The following is a 21,370-nucleotide window of genomic DNA, read 5'->3' on the forward strand; positions in this document are numbered from 1 at the left end:
TAATGGCTTTTATAAGAGAATTTCTGGCAAAAGATTTTCTATGCCATCCAATTATCACTGTCTCAGCAAAAGTCAACTGTAAAACACAAGACTGTTAACACACAGAAAACACCTTCAATCCAATACAAAAATCAAACAAACCTGATTCCAAGATTCATAGTCTCAGCAGTTCCAATCATACTGATGGCCAAAAGCATGTTGTTACAAATCTTTGCAGCCTGAAAATAAGTTTATCAGTCAATTAGTTTTTTTTTTGCATTTTCTAATGAAAATGCATTACATTTATGCATAAGTAACACACAGGGATCTTTTTAACTAAATTGGGGATAGTTTTGATTAAATATGCTCAGACAGCTCTTCTTTAAAGCTAGCATCAGTAACCGTACAACACATCAATGAAAAGTGCCCTATGGTTCATTTAGAGGTTAGGAAATATTTTTTTCTTAGTACAGTAGCTAGGTTAGTATACATGGCACATGGCTGCTCTTTATCCTTCACAACATTCAGAAAATCTAAATATATAAGAAATGAAATAAAAATCTGTATCCTTTAACAAGTATAATATAACAAGACAGTGTGAAAAAGCACCAGGTCATATGTTCTGGTGCTAAGCTAACTTAGGAGGAAGTTTTTCCACACAGAGAGTTGGCCAAGGAGGTTGTGGATGCCCCATCCCTGGAGGCATTCAAGGCCAGGCCTGGTCTGGTGGTTGGCGACCCTGCACATAGCAGGGGGCTTGAAACTACATGATCATTGTGGTACTTTTCAACCCAAGGCCATTCTATGATTCTGTGATGCTATACAACATAATAGAGAATGGTGCCAAGATACTATTTCATCATGGCTGAAGAATAAGGAAACAAGTAAGAAAACATAATACAAGACATTTCATTTTGGAATAGAAGAGTGAATATCATTCAAGAAAAATAAAGTAGTCAAAGTAAGTCTGAGAGAACTCTTAATGCCTGTCCATTACCTGTCCAGTTCCAACCTCTCCACAGTAGACTACATTGGAACCCATGCATATTAGCAACTCTTTGGCAGCATCAAATTCCTGTTCCATTCCACCAACCATGAAAGTAAGGTTTCCAGCTCGAGCAGCTCCAACACCTGAATCAAGACAACACTGGATTTAACACCAGTACTTTTTAAAAGTCTTAACAACTTCACCTGATCAGTAAGGGTCCAATGATGTAAAATGTATGCATTCAATACATATATATAGTCTGAGTACTTACAGGATCGTATATCTTAATTCTCAAACACTTGAGAAGATAAAGCCATCTTAAGGAAGGCTGTATCTTCAGCAATAATGGCAGACAAACAACTCGTAAGAATTACAGAAAACTGGCAGTGTGACTTTTCATAATTTCATATGAAGAAACAACCAACCCTTCCTGTGACTTTGCACCCCATAAAATTCATTGTAACTGAATCGCTACATAAAACGTCTGTGTTGCCAAACTGCTCTTCAAACATGACTATTCACAAACAGTTGCTCAAAGTTAACTCTGGTTTTATCAGCTTTTCCAAACTCTGGGCTAAGTTTTATCAATGCTGACTGATAACTGAGCACCTAAAAGTCACAGACGTGAAACCTACTGCTTGCCTTCTGAAACTCTGCAGTTTATCATGTTCATAATCAGAAGCAAAGTTCTACTATTTCAGAAACCTTATATTAGCTTTCTATGCATAAACGTACCACATACACAATCATATAAAGTACTATGCAAAACCAATGTAAAACGATTGACAGGCACACACACATACAAACACACTATTCCCAGTTTTATTCAAAAAATCTACCCCATCTTTACCACAGGTCAGTAAGAACACCCTGTAGCTCTTGATCATATTCTCATGCTCTTCTTGAGCACAAAAAAGCACTTTTTTTTTCCCATGTGATATTTAGCATCTGCATGAAATGTTTAACTCCTTAAAAGATGCCTAATTCTAATACAAATTATTCATATAATGTTCATCTCCTCATCACCAACAGATTTAATTGGTAGAGCTGCTAGGAAAATTTACCCCAAACTAATTAACACATCAGCCTCCCCTCTATTTTTCACTTCAGCAAGAAGTATAACCAGTATAAATTTTCTGTGTTATGCATCAAGCTTTGGCCTTTTAGGATGTACAGCTACAGATTATGGCCCCTCTGATACAAAACGCTAGATTTATTTGAAATGATTTGAAATAAAACTAGTTAACAGTGTTCTTGCAAACAGAATGTCCAGTAAAATGGTTTGTTCTTCCTCTATGGGGTGCACCATTCTGCTTCTACATAAGTCAGACGGTTCTCTAGCTATGATTCACAATTCTTTTTCATGAACTAGCTACCATCATATCCATACCAATCCTTACATTGAAGTAGTTCCCAGGGTGTGAGTGGAACACCCTACACTACGCTAGGTGTTGTGTAGTGACAAAGGAAAACACGCTCCCAAAATGGAATTTCACATATTTTTGTTTGCACCCATTACCTCCTGTCTTGGTACAACTAAGAAAGATCTGTCTCTCTCCCTCTCATCAGACATTTCTATACCCGAATAACATCCCCTCTGAGCCTTCTCTTCTCCAAGCCTCTCCTCACATGAAAGATGCTCCAGTCCCCTAGCCAGCTTAGTGGCCCTTTGCTGGACTCACTCCCGTACTGGGGAGTCCCAAACTGGAATGTCTGGAAAAACACAGACCCAGATCTTTCAACTGATATATACAAAACATGCTGCTCCCAGAAAAGCACTCTTGTATTGAAATATCGACAATGGTAAAGACTTTTCTGCTCTTGCTAAGACACCCTATCTGCAGCCAATCCTTAATCTCACTTGAACAACTCCTCCCCAGCCAACTCATGTAGCAAGCCCCAAGAACTTGGCAAAGAGCAAAGCCTAGATTTAGAACTAACACAAACAGGTCACTGTCATCTTGTTGGCTAGCAATTTACTATGTACATGACCGCAAAGATTGCTACATTAATAAACACAATGATTTTCATTCCATTCTTCCAGCTATTTTTATTCAAACCGCATAATGGCCTTTACCACTAATCCTGTGATCTGACCTGCAGCAAATTAAGTAGACAATTTAAGTCAAAGCTTACAAACAAAATCCAGTACTATCCATCATAGGTCAATAGCCTTGTATCTAGATTACAGACTGCTAAATAGCTTCAGAGAGTCATTTATTAGAGCAAAATTAATGCTGACAATAGTTTTCAGCTGGTTAATCTTCTGACAGCTGCACTCTCTCACTTGTTCAAACACTTACATTTCAAGTAGAAAAAATAAATTAGCTAACTAGGAAAAAAAAAGAGCAATTTGTTGTATAATGCAGAAGGCTTGGAAGATTCCGTTTTTAAAAACAAAAGCCTATGTAGTTCATGCTCAATTTTATCATCGAGGGCCCTCCCCAGTTACTAGCTGTTTTATCAGAATTAAGCAGTGCAGCAAATTGAGAACGTTGGTAATTTCTGCAAGTTTAGGCAGGGAGGAGCACAAGAACTGTAACTTCAGCTAAAAATAGAAGGTCATTAGACAAGAACACATTGCTTTATTTCAAAAAATCACAGATTCCACACCAACAACATGGGACAGTGAAGTATTCTCAGTTTCTAACACTAATGAGAACAAGGAAGAAAGCAATGCAGCTCAACGCAATAAAAAACAAAGCTAACGACTACTTTTCAGGTTTTGACTTCTGTAAGATTTCTTACCACCTCAAACAGTGCTTTGTGTACCGTGCCGGGTCAAAAGTCCATATCCAGGATCTATTTGCTCTTTCCAAAACATTGAGAGCTTCTTCTTGTCCTCAGGGAGCAGTTTCTGAGAAACTGTATTAGCAAGCAGCACGTGCAAGACCTCCTCCTCTGCAAGGCAGGGCTGTTGGAGCCCATGGCTGCAGCCCTGTGCTCGGCCTCTCTGTAAGAGCCCCCCAGCCCACGTGGAGAATCCTCTAAGGAGGTCACGCCAGCAGATTGCACAGAGTAGCTCAACTCTGAGTCAGTAAATCATAAGACTATCAGAGTGTTTCCCAGAGATATAAATTGACAGGAACAGGTTTGCAGATAAGAGAGCTGGCTTGTGGGAGGGGCACACACACATACAATAAAAAAAAAAAAAATCTGGGAAAAAAGCACAGTGAGAAGTTCTAGAGTAGGTCTGCGATATAGATACCCGCCTAGAGACAGGCTTTCCACTTGGGTACCAAAAGGTTTTGGACAAAATCTGGAAGATTAATGTCTTGTAATGAGAACAGGTAAATAGAGAGCTGCTCCTTAAAACATCCCGTCACATCTGCCTGAGTCACTTGCAGGGCGAGGATTAGTGCAATCCACGTGGTTCTCACTGAATGCCCACAATTTACCCAGTGAACCTGACATAGAGCAGCCCCTGAGTTCACAGTTTTATATGAAAAAGTGAATGGAAGCTTAGGGGCCCTCATATGACAGCAGCAACTGGCCACAGCTGTCCTGAGACAGTTTGGATTTAGACAATCTCAAGTTTTCGGCTCCCAGCCAGTCAGCCTATAGGTTCTCCAGCCACCAAGCACTTCCACATCCACTTTTCCTTGCTTATTACAGCTCCTGCAATATTTAGTACCTGGGAAACAGCCTTGTAATTTGCAACGGATGCCTCCAGCTCTAAAAACAAAGGCCCTATCCCTACAGCTACATCAGTAAGAGGAGTTTGTCTACAAGCAGTTTGCTTATTATAAAGAATAGAAATTGCTAGGAAAAAAGAAGCTAACAAAGATGTTATATGAATGTATCTGCTTCTAGTTTCAGTTGTGTTACATTTCCATAAGAAGAAGAGGGCACAGACAAGTTAAAAAGAAGTGGCACTGCAGGGCTGTGCATTAGAGGGGGATTCCAGCTACGCTGCTGAATATGCAGTGCACCCAACCATTCTCCTGTGCCAAGACACTTAGATCACCTATGTGTTGCACCTGCACATAATAACTTTTGCTGTTGACAAAGTTGAGAAGAAAAATTTAAACTGAACATGAATGAAGCAGCACTTAACCGCTTTGAACAAGCTCAGGATGAGGGTTATAACACGAAGAAGCTCAGAAGGCAAACATCCATTTCACCGGTGACCTATTCAACATACAGCCTACTGAGCAAGACACGATTTCAGCAATTGGCTTACGACCCAAAACAGATGTAAAAATCAACAAGAAAAATTAAAGTGTTAAGAGTTTGGATGCTCTCTCCTATTTTACAATGCTGTACCTTCAATGTGCAAGGGAACTCTGGTCCCTTATCCCAATATTTTTGCAAAACTGTAACCCAAGTGACTGTAGCTTCCCCAAACAAGCAGTTTCTTGTTGTGATTGCTCTCTTTCAGTTAGGCTGAACTTGAGAGCCTGCATCTGTCTATGTGTCTACGTGCTTATAAGTGCAAAACAGTGCCTTTTAAGTACCTGCCAGCTCATGAGAAATATTTTGGCTTTTGCATCTCGCAAGAAGTTAAACCAAAATACACAAGGAAAGATTAATCAGAAAGGTTACTATTGTTTTGTTAAATGTATAAATCAAAAGCCAAGTAGAAGGCAACAGCAGGTACAGGAAACCAACATGTATGGGCAACATCAGCTACAAATCCTTACTGGAAATAAAAGCAGGATATTTAAAATTATACCATAAAATGTAAAAAAACCAAGAGGAGACTACTTATTTTATCAAGTATAAACAGAACGCCATCCCCTTCTAGTCTCTTCATAGACGAAGTGTGATGAGCTTGATCTATTTGTAGGAAAACAGTAACCAGAACAACCTCGGATAATTAAAAAAACACAGAACAAAACCCCCCACTGCTCCAAGGGATCCCATTTCCCCCTCAATACAAAAATCGGCACCAAAGGTAGAGCTATGAAGCTATTCTACCGCCCTAGAACCGAAACACAGTAAATCACTTAATTTGCTCCACAGAACTTAAATGTTTTAACCAGTCTGCCATCACCAGAGATAAAGAAGAGGGCCGATGGGACCGGGCTGCGATGTGAGCCGTCTTTAAAATGCAATTGTTCTAATCATTTTCTACAGATGCAGCCTCACAAGGGGCTGCTGTCACAGGGACCATTTACGACTTGTTATGGTGTCTCTATTGTTTACCAGAGACATTCGCTAAAAAGGCGACAGCTGGGACAGAAAGCTGCTACTCAACGAACAATATAATCCCGTGAAAGTAATCAACAAATTTAAGGGTGTTAATTAACTTTACACTTTATCATGTTCAATTAGTTGTCCTTTCTCGAAAAGATTGCCGTGCACAATCGGTTTAGAGCGTGCCATGTTTGATTTGTAAGCGATCACGGTCTCTGTTCCTTAGCCCATGTCAGATGTCCTCTGGGGTGCCGGTGACACAGACGGATGGCTCCGCACATGCTGGAGGTGATGCGGTGTAGCTGGGACCAGCAGCACGTAATCCCGGCCCGGCACAACCGCAGCACCACGGGTGCACAAAGCCCCTCCGCCGCAGCGCAGGCAACAACCCAAAGTTTGGCTTTGCCGAAGCACAAAGGCACAAATAAATGGGCCATTTTTCATCATTATATCCCGGAGCACGGGGCCTGTCTTTTAGGGGCACGCTCGGGATCATTTCCTCCCAGCAAGACCCCGAGTCGTGCCGCGTGATGAGCACGTTCCTACATTTTACATAACGCACGGCCGCCTCTCCGCGTGGCAGCTGAGCAAATGGGAAGTTCTTGTGGATATAAAGTTCTGCAGTGACTTTTAAATGTCCATTCTGCGTTTACGATGGCAGGGCTTCTAGCAGAGAGTTAATTTAATTTATTATTAAAATCTGCCATTTTCCCTTGCACGCGCCGGTTTTGCTTGCTAATGGGACAAGGCAAAGCTCATGATGAAGCGACGGCATACTTGGAATTACGCCTTAATGAAAGCCATTGCTACCTCGCTCTTCTGATGAATAGAGCCTTGCACCACCATACCTCATGAACTACTGATGTTTGAACAAAAATGGAAATGGAGGTTCAGGTCAGTGCTTTGAAGATTTATACAACGAGAGCTCAGTGCAACTCCAGGAGAAAAAGCACGCCTGAAGGAAGTAGATGCATCCCTTTTACAGCATCATCCAATTATAAAGTCTGCAAAATTATGGCCGTGCAAAGAAAAAAAACGAGTTGATTTTTATTCTGCAGCAACAGGCAAATTAAATACACATTATCATAATTATCAAAGCACTTACATTGTACATAAAAACAAACTGGAAAAAAAAAAATAACCAACTAAAAAACCGAAACAATATAAATGCAAAGAAAGCCCCATGGAAAAGTTGTTAACTCTGAAAGCTAATAATGGACTAGGTTAAATATTTAAGAGGAAATTATAGGCTATATCAGAAATAGCTGAAACCACAAAACAAAGCAGTAGAAAACATTAGTTTTCTGCTCGGAAGAAGATCTGCAGGGAGCAGGGAAGCGGTCGATAGATCCTTAAATTGGACGCAATAGCTGTTCTTCTATCCCAAGTTGGCAGCTGCTACATTTGCAGACCTGGTTCATTATTTACCCATAATGACCATCAAGCTCCAGTCAAAGTCAGATCACAACAACTGTCAGCAGCTCTTTTAATTAGCCTTGTTTGAATTCAGATAAATATCACAATGGCCCAGCTTCTGCTGAAAAAGCAACAGAAGACTGCAAGGAGTAAGCTGCTCTGAATTCCAAACAAACAGTACTGTGAAAAAGTCTAGGGGAACAAAAGTTTATTTTTTTAATTGAGGAAGGAATGATGATGTGCACGCTGTTATCTCTCCCTCATGCGATATTCATATCACAACCCACTGTTCCTGTTTATGGGTGGATTTTTGCTTCTCAAATGCCAACTCAAAGCATCACTCCTCAACCTATAAGGTAAACTTCAAGAGATGGTTTACAGGTACTAATTAAATCTCTAACCTCTGTGAAATTGTACGTTTCGAAAAACTGAATCAGAATTAAGGAATGCACATATTAACAGGATTATCCTCTCTCCTAATTTATCTCCTTCTGTTTGTTTATCCTCAGGGAACATAATCTTCTGTTGCATCAAGCCCCTCTCATTCTCCCTGTGTCAGCAGCAGAATAATAATTCCCTCCTCCTCCTCCACCCCTGCCTCCCACAAGCACAGGCAAGAACGAGGAGTGGATCAGGCTGTGAGCATCAGCACTAATGCTCGATGCAGCTATTTTCACAACAGTGGCACAGAGTGAAAGAAAGATGCGAGAGAGGTGAGCAATATGCTACCTGTTCTAGAGAGCCCAGCGTGAGAGAGAGTAATTGAAAGCATTTTGCCTCCTAGAATAATATGGAGACAGAAGATGGGGAAGAGCACACTTTAATATTCTTTCTTTAGCGCTTGTGTTGCTCTTGCAGTTGGCTATATTTTGCTAGATGCTGTGCAAAGACAAAAGCCAGCACCAACCTCTCTCCCATTCCATGTGGCAACCCAAGAGGCGTAGGTGTACATGCAAGGACCCATAGGGGCACTGAGGGAACATACTGAGGGAATCATGAGGATACACGTATGTGAACAACAGGAACACACATGTGCTACAGTGGCACAAGAGCGCAGAGAAAAATACTTAAACGTCATCAGGAAGGCAGTATAGAGAGAATGATGAAGAAATAAAAAAACAGGCAAAATGGTAATGAGAAGCTTTATGCTTTTAGAGGAAGCACTGAGTGGAATTCCGCAGGGATTACTGCATGAATTTGGCCATGGATGCTAGCATAAAAATCTTCCATCTGATTTAGATGTATTACAGAAGGATGCCAAAACACAGAAAACAATATGTCCTCTCAATAAATCATGCAAAAACGGAGTAGAAGCTATTGTTAAAGAGGCTTAATATGAAGCAAATGCACCAGAAAAATTATGAGATGGCATTAAGTAGCAACCGACACCTCCAAAATGATTAGCCAAAGAAAATAAGTTGCAACAGACAAATGCACACAGAAGGTGCTTTAACCTTGTCAACAAAGTACAAGCTGAAAGGAAGGCCTGATGAGACTGTTCTGTTGGCAGCACTGTGTTTAGTTCGAGTTATTGCAATGGCAAAGTGAAATACCAGAGCACCTGGAAAGTTACCAAGGAAAATGGTTCAGAGCATTGCAATAAGAAAGGAAATAAAGTACGATTGATTAAACTAGCAGCTTATTTTTAATACCCCAAATTCTGCCTGAAAAACATTTTTGAGCAGTAGTTGATGCCAGTCATCTCTCGTATGCCCTCTTTTTAATCCATACTCCACCATAAAAAGCCCTGGAGAACAGGAAAAGCCCTTGCGTGTCCCTGCTGGTGTACCAGAGTTAGCTGTTCCTCAACATCCATGTGTATGGTCTAAATCTCGTTTAGGGCCGCAAGCCTATACAGAAATATTAAACCTGAACAACTGCAAGCATCTACCATCTTGGGCTAACTGCATAGGGTTTAGCACAGTTCAAAGCAGAAATTTCAGTTTTTATCCCAACATCAGCAAGAAGGCTGGCCAGCCAGTGCACAACTGAAGTGATTCAGGTATCCCATAAGCCAAGTGTTCCAATCAGACTTTGGGATAGTCCAAATGTAAAAAGCAAATGGCACTAAGCTATTTGGTTAACCGTAGCTGTGTCCTGAGTAAGCACAACATAAATACAAAAGAAGCAAAGAAAATAACCCAAGGTCTTCTTGGCCAGCACTACCATTTGAAATTCTAGGGCTTCAGTGAAGAGCTGAAAATGAAACATAAACATGCACACTGTTTCTCAACCATGTGGGCCAGTGCTATCCCTCCACACAACTGATTTTCAGCAGACAGGCTCCAGCACAATTCCCATGCGGACTGGATTATGCATCACATCCTAGAAACAAAAGAACTTCTCAATCACGTATTGCAAAAACAAGAATATTTTATGCTTAGCATTAGAAAGGTGGCAGAGCCTCATATTTAACATACACTGAGGGCTCCACAACTCCACTTTCTTCAGAATAATCCACATCATACAGAAGGTCAGCAACTTAAAAATAGACCATTATGGAACAACACAAGAAAAAGCTGAAAGGGATGAGCATTTGCAGTGTCCCAGAAGGGCGATTCTATCTGCCCTAGCCAAAATCCACAAGCAATACCCAAACGAACAACACTAACCAAATCACCACATAAGCTTAAGGTTTGTGTGGGACAGCAAAGGGCACAAGCAGAACCAGAATTCCACCTTGGCATCACAGCTTTCCATCTTATCAGCCTCAACTGAGCACCCTATAGCTGCTGTGCAAATCTGTGACCAACAAAAAGAGACATTTGGCCCAATTTGCTGAGCTCTGTAAATTACCGAAAGCAGTTTGCCATACGCCACCACGTTTGCAGATTTTGCTGGTTGGACCTGAATGTCTCTATCTAGAAAGCATGAAATACACACGTATAATACCTTAACTCCTCAACAGAATCCAAACAAGTTTACATTTCACTGTGGAACAGACACAATGCAGCCAAAACCTCCCATGTTAACAGCATAACGAGGACCTTGTGAAAGAAAAATAAACCAGGAAATATTATTTTTTACATATTTCTCCAGTATCAATACTACTACAACAAGATATGATTCCCATTTTACACAAACAAAAACAAACAACAACAAAAAACCCACCACTTTTGTTTTTTATGCCTTTCTTTACTATATTACACACTGCTAAGAGGTGAAAAATAAAGTTAAATCACACTGAGGCATGCAGTTAAACTGCATTGCTCCATAGGTATGGGTTCTAGTGCTCTGCTTAGTAAAAGTTCCCTTTTGAGAAAGCCAGCAGCAGAAGCATAAAGTCACGCAGATCAATTTCTGTTGATGCATTCATTAATTCTTTCTTGTCACATATTAAAACATTGCAAAAAACAAAACATCAACAACAAAACCAAAGAAACATTAAAATAGGGGTTGAAGAGCATGGCATTCCTAGCACCAAGCATTTCTGGTTTATCTAAGAGTTGAAGATGTAGCAATGCCATAATGGGACCCGGAGCAGTAGGACTCCATTCACATTTACAAAATGTATCTAGTGTCCAACAGCATCAGTCTAATGACATTCTGAACAACACTGGGCAAGACATAGGCAGAAAGAAGGTCTGGATGTTATTTTAAAAGTACCAAATATTTTCTGCTGGAGACTTGCCCAGTGCAGAGTTTTAATTTTACCTACTTCAGGTACAATCTATGATTGGACAGCTGATAAGGTTTTACCAGGTGAAACTGGAAAGAAACACGGAAATAACAGAACTGAAGACTGCATTGAACGTTTTTGAAATAACTTTTGCCTTTTCCCCTTGAAGTGCCACGCCTGGCATGAGCACCATGGATTTTTCCCATCAGGTGAGCCACCATCACAGCGCATGGCTGCAGATGTGCTGAGCCTTTCTGCAACCGCTCCGTCACCGAACCTTTACGTAGGATACAGTGAAGAACCCATACATCACCTTTTAGTTTCTCCTTTAAAATATATGCTTATTTTTAAGCAAGCCTAACTTTATAACCATACAGCAACACAGCATTTTCTGCTGCCCACTTTCAGCATATTCATGGTTAATTACAGAACTTTTATTCCACAATAAGAAAGCAAAGTAGAAAATGCAAGATGACATCTGCTAGAAGAACAGATGAAATTGGAATGATCCCGACCTTCCATTTAAGGCATCTTTTAGTTTTTTATTTTTATTTTTAAGGCTGTTCTCATATCTATTTCCCATTTAGGGATCCTCGGCACATAATTCTATTATTATTCCTTTGCAAAATAGAAAATACGTATCTTCCACAGAAGCACATTTAGCGTTGCCCTCCAGCCTAAAATGTAATGTACCATTCGATGTTCTCAAATTTATTTAATGACTCTTACCCAATGAATTCAAACCCTGTAATTTAATTACGAGCCATACTTCTTTACATCACACTAATTCTAAGTTTAATATGGAAATATTTTTACAAAGAGACGCTATTTATGTAATTACTTTTATTGTTTCAGGAAGGACAAATATGCAATCGTATGGTTTAAATTTACCAATCTTTACATGCTCCGAATGCTGCATTTTCATGAAACTAAACACATTTTCACATTGAGCTGTACAAAACATCAGCTTAAAGAAACTCACTGTAATTATTGTACCTTTTCTTTTTTGCAAGCAATTGCAACTACTCCAGTGCTTCAACTTAAGAGGTTTTGCACAAAACCAAATTAACCTTTTTTCTTGAATGTAAAGGTATCTGAAGTCAACACGCGCCCTGGCCTTCCATAAGAAGAAGAAAATAATAAGGCTGCATTTTGCCTATGAACAGAATCAAGAGGGTAACAAAGTTAATTATTCCTCATAATCAGTAATTATGATTAGATAAGAGAGTCTTTGGTAATGAACTGCTCTAATGATGGAGGACCTCCATCCTAAGAAATATAATAGTACATTAACATAACTGTGTATGCAAAGTACATAGAACCACTGCCACAGTTAACTTGTCATTGAATGATTAAATAGGAATTCATAATTAGAAAAATCCACAGCGTAATTTATTGGCCTTCCCGACGGTTCTGGTTCATTAGAAGTTGATTACCAAACAGTGACCTCTAGTGGCCCGCAGGTTTGTCATGCTACCTCGTTTCTCTGAGCAGCCCCTCGCTGCTAGTTCACCTACAACGAAAACTCACCCAAAAAAGGCAATTTCCTTTGATAATCCATTCCATAATTCTCTTAACCTACAGTGCGTTCATGGTTTCAACACAGGTTTCCCTTTCTGAGAGCAGTTATAAATGTATACACTGACATAAGATAGGTAGATATAAATGTACATACGCCGGGAAACAAAACGAGCAAAAAACAGCTTCCCAATTTTAAAGTTAATAGCGAGGTTAACACAGCTCTTGTGCTAATTAATACCAGTGTAGCGATTAAGCTTTATGTTTTCTGGAACTATTTAAAACTGTCCACACTGAGACCCTGATTAGCTCAGGGTACTGTACCTCAAGGCCAAGGGGCTCTGAGCAGTGCCTCTAAATGCTCACTTCTGCACTAAAGCCAACGATACCGGCACAGACAGACAGGGCAGAGGCAGAAATCTCACCAGCTGTCTGTTGCGGGTAGAGAAACAAGCCCTACGTTTCACAGTAAGTGCCGAACAGATGCCTTGCAACGCTTTCAACTCCCCATTTCATTCATAAGAACACGACTTAAGTAAGATCTGCAGCTAACTGCAAAATCTCTGCAAGCATTACAGGGCGGAATTCCCCCCTCACTCAACATCACGGACCCACTGTAAGCTATTTGGGCAGTTTTCAAGTTTTCCATTATGATACCCACACCTTTTCTTGCAATAGGACAGCAGCTAATTTGCTTTTTCTTTTTCTTTTTTTTTTAATCCAAACAATTTTTAACAGGAAAGCAGCACATCTGAAACTAATACAGAAGTCACTCAAACACAGCGTTAAACAAAAATCCCTATTCAGGGAAATCCAGGCAATTTCATTTCAATTGTTTTCATTTTGCATCTTGTTAGTGTTGGAAAACAGAACCGTTCAGAAGCGACGCACACGTAGTTTTCTTTGTTTTTGTCTAACACAGAACTGGCTACAGAAATAATACTCTCCCATCAGGGAGAAGCTAGAAAAGAAACCACAGAGTCCTGCTTCATACATAAACAGATTTTCAAAACGACCTCAGTCTTTCAGACAAGGTGGAGCTGATGGTGTGCTGGAAACCACAGAGCAATGGACAGAGATCTGCACCCCTGATTTTCCCATGCACGAGTGAGAGAGTGCATATGCGTGTGTGCACGTGTGTGCACATGCTGGATTCTGGCTGTTTGTGGCGATGATTTAATATAGTGAGTGGATAATGAGCTGTGCTCCCCGCAGCAAGTGAATCACCATTTAATGCTATTATCAACAGTTCATGACCCACCGGCATGAAGTGTCAGCCTGATTAATCTGAACACCACTGACCCCGGCGAGGGAAAGCTACCTTATTGTCAGAATTTAATATATAATAAAATCACACGCAGAATATAAATACCCAATAAAGCAAAGCTGGTAACAGCAAATACACTTTATTCTGCTCTTCCTTTTGCACTTGCTAAGGCCCGGCTCATTTATTTATTTTTAAATAAATATTTTTTGTCTAGTCAAGCAGGAAGCAATCCATTAGGACCTATTATTTTGATGTACAGCGAAACGTCTCAAAATGGCTGTCCAAACACAAACCCCAGGTTGATACAAATAAGAAAAAAAAGATTAGAATATGCCAGTGTAGGACTTGCTACTGTCAATTCGTATCAGGAAATGATCAGAAATTGTTCGTGCTTTTCTGAGGTCAACGAGGCAATAAAAATGCTGATCTGCAAACAGGGATGGTTTGTAGAGTGATGCTGTATGACTCATTGAAGAACACTACCTCCACCTAATAAGACCAATATGCAATCTGATAGATTAGAAACTTGTGATGGTTATATCACGAACCTTATGGAAAGAAATAACCAAACAACAGATTTTATTACATTTACAGTGAAGATTTGTGCACATACAATTCAACATCATCAGGATATAGCACCACTCAATGCAATTACAAATTGAACCGTTCTCCACAGAGAATAAAGCACAAAAACAAGGAAAAAAGCCCTATCACACATCACGAGGAGATTAATACAGTGATGCTCTGTCTTCTCCACACTTCCCTCTAATTTACCGTGGCCATAAGTCTGATAAAATGTAGAACTTTTAAAATGTCTTTTAAATGATGAATCCTATGCATCGCAAGATATAAATAACTTAGATTAAAGCTGGCAGGACTAAGTGGCATTTAACTGTAAAATTACATGAACTTGTGGAAGTATAGGAACTGCTATGGCTTATTGTCAAAATGCCCTACTGCAAAATAGATGAAAACTACTGCAATTACTTTTAAAATGAAAAACAATTGTTTCACATCTCACTTTCCACTGTTATCACCTGGTACTCTGAGGGTTAAGGGATTTTCAGGACAAGGGACTGGAAAAGAACTGGGACTGAAATCCCCAGATCTGTCCACATATGGATGGAATGACGGTGGGTGAGACAAGAGACTGATCATTCCAAGTATTAACTTATAACAACTGGCAGCCAAGGGAAGGGGAACATGTCAAACCGACTTGACTAAAACTTGGATAAAACAAGAACCCCGATGTCTGAGCTCCCAGTTAAGAGCTCTGCTGGAAATGTAAAGAAAGAATAAAGGAATTCTGGACGCATATGCAGGAAAGTAATTTATGCTGCCAACACAGACATATGTTTAAGCTTCACTTTTCCATTCAGAATCCAAAATGTTCTTGTATGCCAGTTGACTAGTAACAGTTGGCTTGTTCTGCAGAGGCTGTTCTCAAACACTGCAAGCTGCAGTGTGCCCAAATGGGTAAAAGCATATGATAGCTGCTTAAAACCTCTTCTGAACCTCCTTTTATAATCTCTTCCTGAGTGAGTTTGCCACACAACAGCAGAGAGCCATGGTGTACTCAATTCCTGGAAGTGTTGAACCCAGAAATAAGGAGCCTTAACACAGAGAGGCTGTGTTTAAGTTTCCATCATGGAGAGACTGTACAACTGTTTGCTAGGATGTCCAGAACCCTCTCACTTATCTGCAGCTGATGACTATTTTCAAGACCATGGGACTCTTGCATATCAGCCCAGCTCTCGCAGCTAGCTCACTTTTGCTATTAGAAGGCACCACAATTTTCCTCTTCTATACAACACATTTTTATCTCCATGGTTCCTCACTGTGCACTTGCTCTGCAAAGCCCTTCAAAGATCCCATTTGAGTAAACAAAACTCAAAAAACACCAAAAACTGCATTTGCCTCTTGGAGAGGCAAAAGAACAAAAAAGACATTATTCTTCCCTAATCAGCTGCATGATAACCACAGCTTGCAAGAGTTTCATCTTCACAGAGGTGGGGAGGCATAGTTGGGTCTTATCCATACAGATAGAGAACAGTATGGCATACTGCCCAGGAACACCATTGAAAGCAAGGACCTAAAAACAAGCAGAGATTCAGTAGAGCAATGACTGATTCTAAGTAAAATTAAAGAACAACGAAAGTTTAAAGGAATAGATGAGAGACCAGTTTTCAACTGGTGGTGATGGTTGCACATACACTGGCACATATATGTGTTCACAGATGAGGAAAATAAGAGATAAGGAAGATAGACTATCTGGAATATGGAATCCCAAATTGATTTGTACCTCATGAAAACAAAAGCTGTAACTAGGAAATACAAACGTAGTCCATATGAAGCAACCTCAACAACAGGAAATTAAAGAAAAATAAAAACCCCCTTAAATATGTTAGTCTGTTACAACAACAACAACAAAGGGTAAATTAAGCATGGAAAATTTAATAGTGGACTAGATTCAACTGTTACTGCTCAGAAAGCAGTCCAAGCATCAAGAAAAAGGCACCCAATGAGACCACAGAAACATTTCTTCCTAAGAAAATCATATTAGCATCAAAATCTAAATAAATAAAAATGAATTACAAAAGCCACGTGTGGAGAAAAGCAAACTGATAACTAGTAAGGCTTCTGTGATGCATGCGTAAGGAACAGGCATCCTTCTTGTGCCATGTTTATGTTCTGTTCTCAACATTTCACACAAATCAATTACATCAGAAACGAACCGGATCATACACACTGAAGAAATGCAGCTATTGGCAGTACTGAAGAAAGAAGTCACAGGGTTGTATCCCCAAACCTGTCACCTTCAAGTATTCTCTAGAATATTTTGACATGCATGTGGATTCATAGAATCATAGAATCGCTAATGTTGGAAAAGACCCACAGGATCATCCAGTCCAACCATTCGCCCTTCATCAATGGTTCCCGCTAAACCATGTCCCTTAACACAACATCCAAACGCTCTTTAAACACCACCAGGCTCGCTGACTCCACCACCTCTCTGGGCAGCCCATTCCAGTGCCTGACCACCCTTTCAGAGAAGTAGTATTTCCTAACGTCCAGCCTGAATCTTCCCTGACGCAGCTTGAAGACATTCCCTCTCGTCCTAAAGATTGTCCAATAGACTGTTTTAACTTCCTCAATCAAAAAAATATCATGAGGAGGTGAGAACCTGGAATAAACAATGCAATTCCATGTGTTTTCTACTTGGATTATAGCTATCTATTCAACACCCAAAAAAATGTTAGAGAAAGAAAACAGTGGCTAAAATAATTTTCTTTAATTATGCTTTTTAAAAGCTCTTAAATCAGAAGAAAAAAAGTAGGGAGATAACACTGCAGTTTCAAATTAGCTTTTTAATTACATCCTGGAATGGAGGTGAAAAAGAACTGCAGTTGTAGATAAAAGCACAGGAAAAAAATGTTCTTAAGTGGTTGTACTGCGATCTTTCCATGCTCACCCTTGTCTCAGAACATGCAACTAGGAAGCTGCATTTATTTTTTTGTCCCCAGAGATCTGGGCTTTCAATCATAAATGATAGGGAAATTGGGAAGAATAGGTGAACTATAGCAACTTAATTCTGAATAGAGACTTCATTCTAATAAACACCCTCAAACAGCAGAACTTTCTAACTTTGGTACTGTGTCCTCTAACAGGAGAGAGGACAGGCATGAGTATGGCTCTCGCTCATGCTGCACCCCTTGTTAATTAGCACAATACACTTCAGTGGGCACTTCAGGGGGGAAACATATAGTAATATGTCCATAGCAGCACGCAATGTATTTGGCTAAATATCCAGAGCCTCAGGGGGAAGTCAGCCTGTGCTCTCTGCACACAGACATCTCAAGAGGTTTTGATGGCACCCACATCTCCCTTTTCCTGGAAAGTGGGTGAAGGAGGAGGGCAGAAGAGAGTTGTTGTCTGATAAGCTCACACAGCATATTTAATTCTATATATATTTATATAAATAACTGCTCAAAATGTGAACTGAATATTTTACGTGGTGTCAGAAATTTAATGCACGAGTCAGCTACAGAGCAACTGGCATAAAAGTATCCACATCAGAAATTACTAACACTGGCACAGATAATACACAGACAATTACCAATTATCTGCTAAGCACAGCCTAACGTTGCAGTCTTATCAGGGAAGCTAATGATGCCTGGTACAACATTTGAAATGCCAGCTCCTTAATCACTTCTGGCTAAACATATAAGGTGTACTTTTGCCTTTCAATAATTTCTCTTAATTTTTACGGAGCACTTTTTCAGACTGCATTCCCTACCTCAGTGCAGCCTCTATATCCATCTCAAGTAAGACTCCTCACTTTCTTTGCGCAAAAATAGGAAAGCGAGTGGATCAGAATCTCATACAGAATCCAAAGATGCAGCACTCTGCCTTAAAAAAGGCTTTTTCACATCTTGTCTCAAGAGATAGCTACAACTCGGTGTAAGAAACAGTGAAATGATGATGTAAGCATTTGAAAACATCACCAAAACTCTCAGGAAGCTGTTTGGTGCATCAGGAAAGCCTGTTCAATCTACAGCACTTCCCCAAATTAGAGTTAATTCATGGAAAAAAAGGTAAGTGATCTAAAAAGGCTGTCTCCAGAATCAGATAAAAACACAGTCAAAGGTTTTTGTTTATTTAGAATATAGACTTAAAGGGAATATATATACATCAGACTCGAAGGCTTTTCCCATTCCAAAACAATGTAAGTAACCAAAAAATAAGGTGGCATGGGAAGATAAGTATATTCTCTACTTTTTTATTCTTTCTTTTAATCTGATGGACACAAATTAGTGATTTGCTCATCCATCACAGCTGTTTGAACATAAATGCTTTGAGTTTACCATTCCACAAGGTAAATCTTGCAAGTTTTATGTTGCAGCATTGCAGGATTCAACAAAAATTGTAACTTGTAATGTCAGCTTCACTCATGATGGATACAAAAAAATAATTAAAAGGCTCAATGGGACTAATCCATTTCTTTCAAATAGGAATTTTTTTGTAAACTTATTGCATATTAAGCATGTAGTCAATAAGAAAAAAATCAACTAAAAGTGTCACAAGTCTACAAAACAGAGTGGTCTTTATTTTGTCACTTCCTCTGATTTGTTCTCCATTCATGTGGACTTCTTTTAGAAGAGAGAACCCTTCCTGGACATTCTCTCAAGTGCCATCACAACGCATTCGATAAAAAGACCCCCCATCAAATCAAACAGAATAATTCTGAAGTGAAAGAAAGACCCAGCACTAAGTTAACGTGCTACAGCCACCTCAAAAACTGCGTGGCTGGGATGGATCACAAAGCTACTTCACACAGCTCTCACCAGTACAGAGTCCTGTATGTGCAAGGCCCTTCCTGCCAACAACTGTCCTGACTTCAGTTGGGTACAACATTCTCCTTCACGGAAGACAGGCTCTAGCCTGACCAAAGGCAGAGTGCTGAAGTGCAGACAGGGAACCTCAGCCCACCTGCTGAGACATGAACCATTACAGCAGTAATGCAGGAGTGCCTCTGTTACCTTCGCATTATGGAGTGGGTGGGGAAGAACTTCCAGCCAGGTTGCCCTGAGCTGAGATTGCCAACAGTGCAAGGCCACAGCAGAATTAGGCATGCCTGTTGCAGGTAGTGAAGTTTCCAGAGGTGGAAGGTAGGGGTGGATAAAGGTCATAATAAGTTAAGTCATAATCATAAGTCACAGTACTAATCAAGTGATAAAGGCAGAAAAGAGTACCAGTATCTACTGGTCATGTTTACGAAGGCTAAACATTACTTTCCAGTAGAGAGTACAATAAGAAGGAAAAGACTACTGTCCAATTTTGATAGACTGCTTTTCAGAAAAAGGGCAGAAGTTAGGGCTACTGGCTTGGCAAAGTCTATGGATGATACCTCCTAAGAAAAGTCCAAACTCTAATACTTGAGGAACAGTAGGAAACATCTCTCCTCCAGCTTTCCCAAATGAAAGTAAATTAATAAATTTGATGAAGCAAGAAGATCCTTAAGAAGATAGGACATTTATGGATACTACGTCCAATAAAAATCTTAGTTCCCTCTGTTCATGGTCATTTGCATATACCAAAAAAAGGGGCTGCTCAAACCACCAGCCTATATGTTAAACAGTGGCACCTACTCCTGTCAGTTGTGGCACCTAGTAAGTGGAGAATGCAACACCAACGGGGACAGAAAGGATAAGATGATGAGAGAGCAAAGCTCTTGTAGTAGTTTTGTTCCTATTTTGGAAATTGAATGACCTGGACTCTAAACTTGTGGTGAACTGGAACATCTTGGCGCTTAGAGTCTGAGGCTCAGGAACAATAGAGTTAAGCAGCTTGGAACAATAAAAGAATAGACTTGATTTTTTACAATCAATAATCAATACATCACAATTAATGTGATGGAGGATGACTGAGGAAGAGATTTCTAGAATCACACATTCTTTTCCTGCCTATACTGAATATTTGTGCACACTGTTCAAGTAGAACAGTTATTGCCTGGATTGTTACTAACACTTTCCTTTACAGTGTATTTCCACAAACTGCTCCCTTTAACTGAACGTGGTAAATCCAGACTACAGCAGGATTAGTTCAGATGGAAGGAATACAGAGGGAAAAAAGCTCCAGCATTTTGTCTTACAAATGTATCAAAGTCCATAAAAATGCCTTTATGTCACTGACAGGGCACGCTTGGTTAGACGCATAAAGATTGGTATTGAAACCCAACATGTAGAAACTAACACCAAATGAGAGATTTCCAAACAAAATGCTGGAGAACAGGTTTGTCCTGTCCTTGTTAAAGGATGGAAAGAGCTTCCAGGAGGCTTGCTCTCAGCAGCACAGCAGCAGCCATTTAACAGAAGCAGGCTTCTGAAGCATCTTAACAACTCTCACTGGTGACTTGTTACATCCTCCCACCGGTCCCCGCAGGTCCCGTACCCTGACAGGCAGGATGAAAAGCTCCTCTAGCGGGGCCGCGGGCTGTCAGAAGCCACCAGCTGTCCTGCCAGGGCTCCGCCATCGCAGGGGCCAGCTGACAGCCTGGGTGTTGCTGGCCATGCTGAGAAACGTGCCACCCAGCTGCTGTGTGGTCACGTCCATCTGGAGATCTCCAGCCAGACAAATCTCTGGGCCTGTCAGCTCTCTTCAGCGAGCCTTGTTATGCAAATTCAATTACTCAAGTGTGCCCTATTACTGCTGGCTAACTGCTCCTAGAACCGATCTCACACTGACAGTCAGCTCACATTTTTACCCACCAAAAGTACCTCATTTATTCTTGCTCAACTACTCCCTTGTATCATTAAGGCAGAACAGACAAAGTCCATAGTACTGTAACCTCTCTGCAGTGGGTTACTATTCCTTGCAAAGAGCTTAGAGAGAAATTAATTTGAAAACATACAGCTTCTAATCAAACACGAGTTAAAGCCACACA

At 40.2% G+C, this 21,370-nt stretch overlaps 1 protein-coding gene across 4 annotated transcripts in view; it reads right to left on the bottom strand.

The window, feature by feature from the left end:
- HIBADH (3-hydroxyisobutyrate dehydrogenase) overlaps positions 1-21,370 on the bottom strand; it is an 82,225-nt gene that overhangs the window by 12,574 nt on the left and 48,281 nt on the right. For all 4 annotated transcript variants that reach the window (XR_006935423.1, XR_001465007.3, XM_046923099.1 and 1 more), the window contains exons 5-6: positions 977-1,110; positions 142-218 (exon numbers count right to left, since the gene is read on the bottom strand). Coding sequence is in view for 2 of the 4 variants with exons in the window: in XM_046923099.1 (XP_046779055.1) it covers positions 142-218; positions 977-1,110 (211 nt within the window). In the remaining 2 variants the exon portion in view is untranslated. The remainder of the gene's footprint in view (positions 1-141; positions 219-976; positions 1,111-21,370) is intronic.

The sequence above is a fragment of the Gallus gallus genome, chromosome 2, assembly GCF_016699485.2.
Source record: "Gallus gallus isolate bGalGal1 chromosome 2, bGalGal1.mat.broiler.GRCg7b, whole genome shotgun sequence".
Lineage (NCBI taxonomy): Eukaryota > Metazoa > Chordata > Aves > Galliformes > Phasianidae > Gallus > Gallus gallus.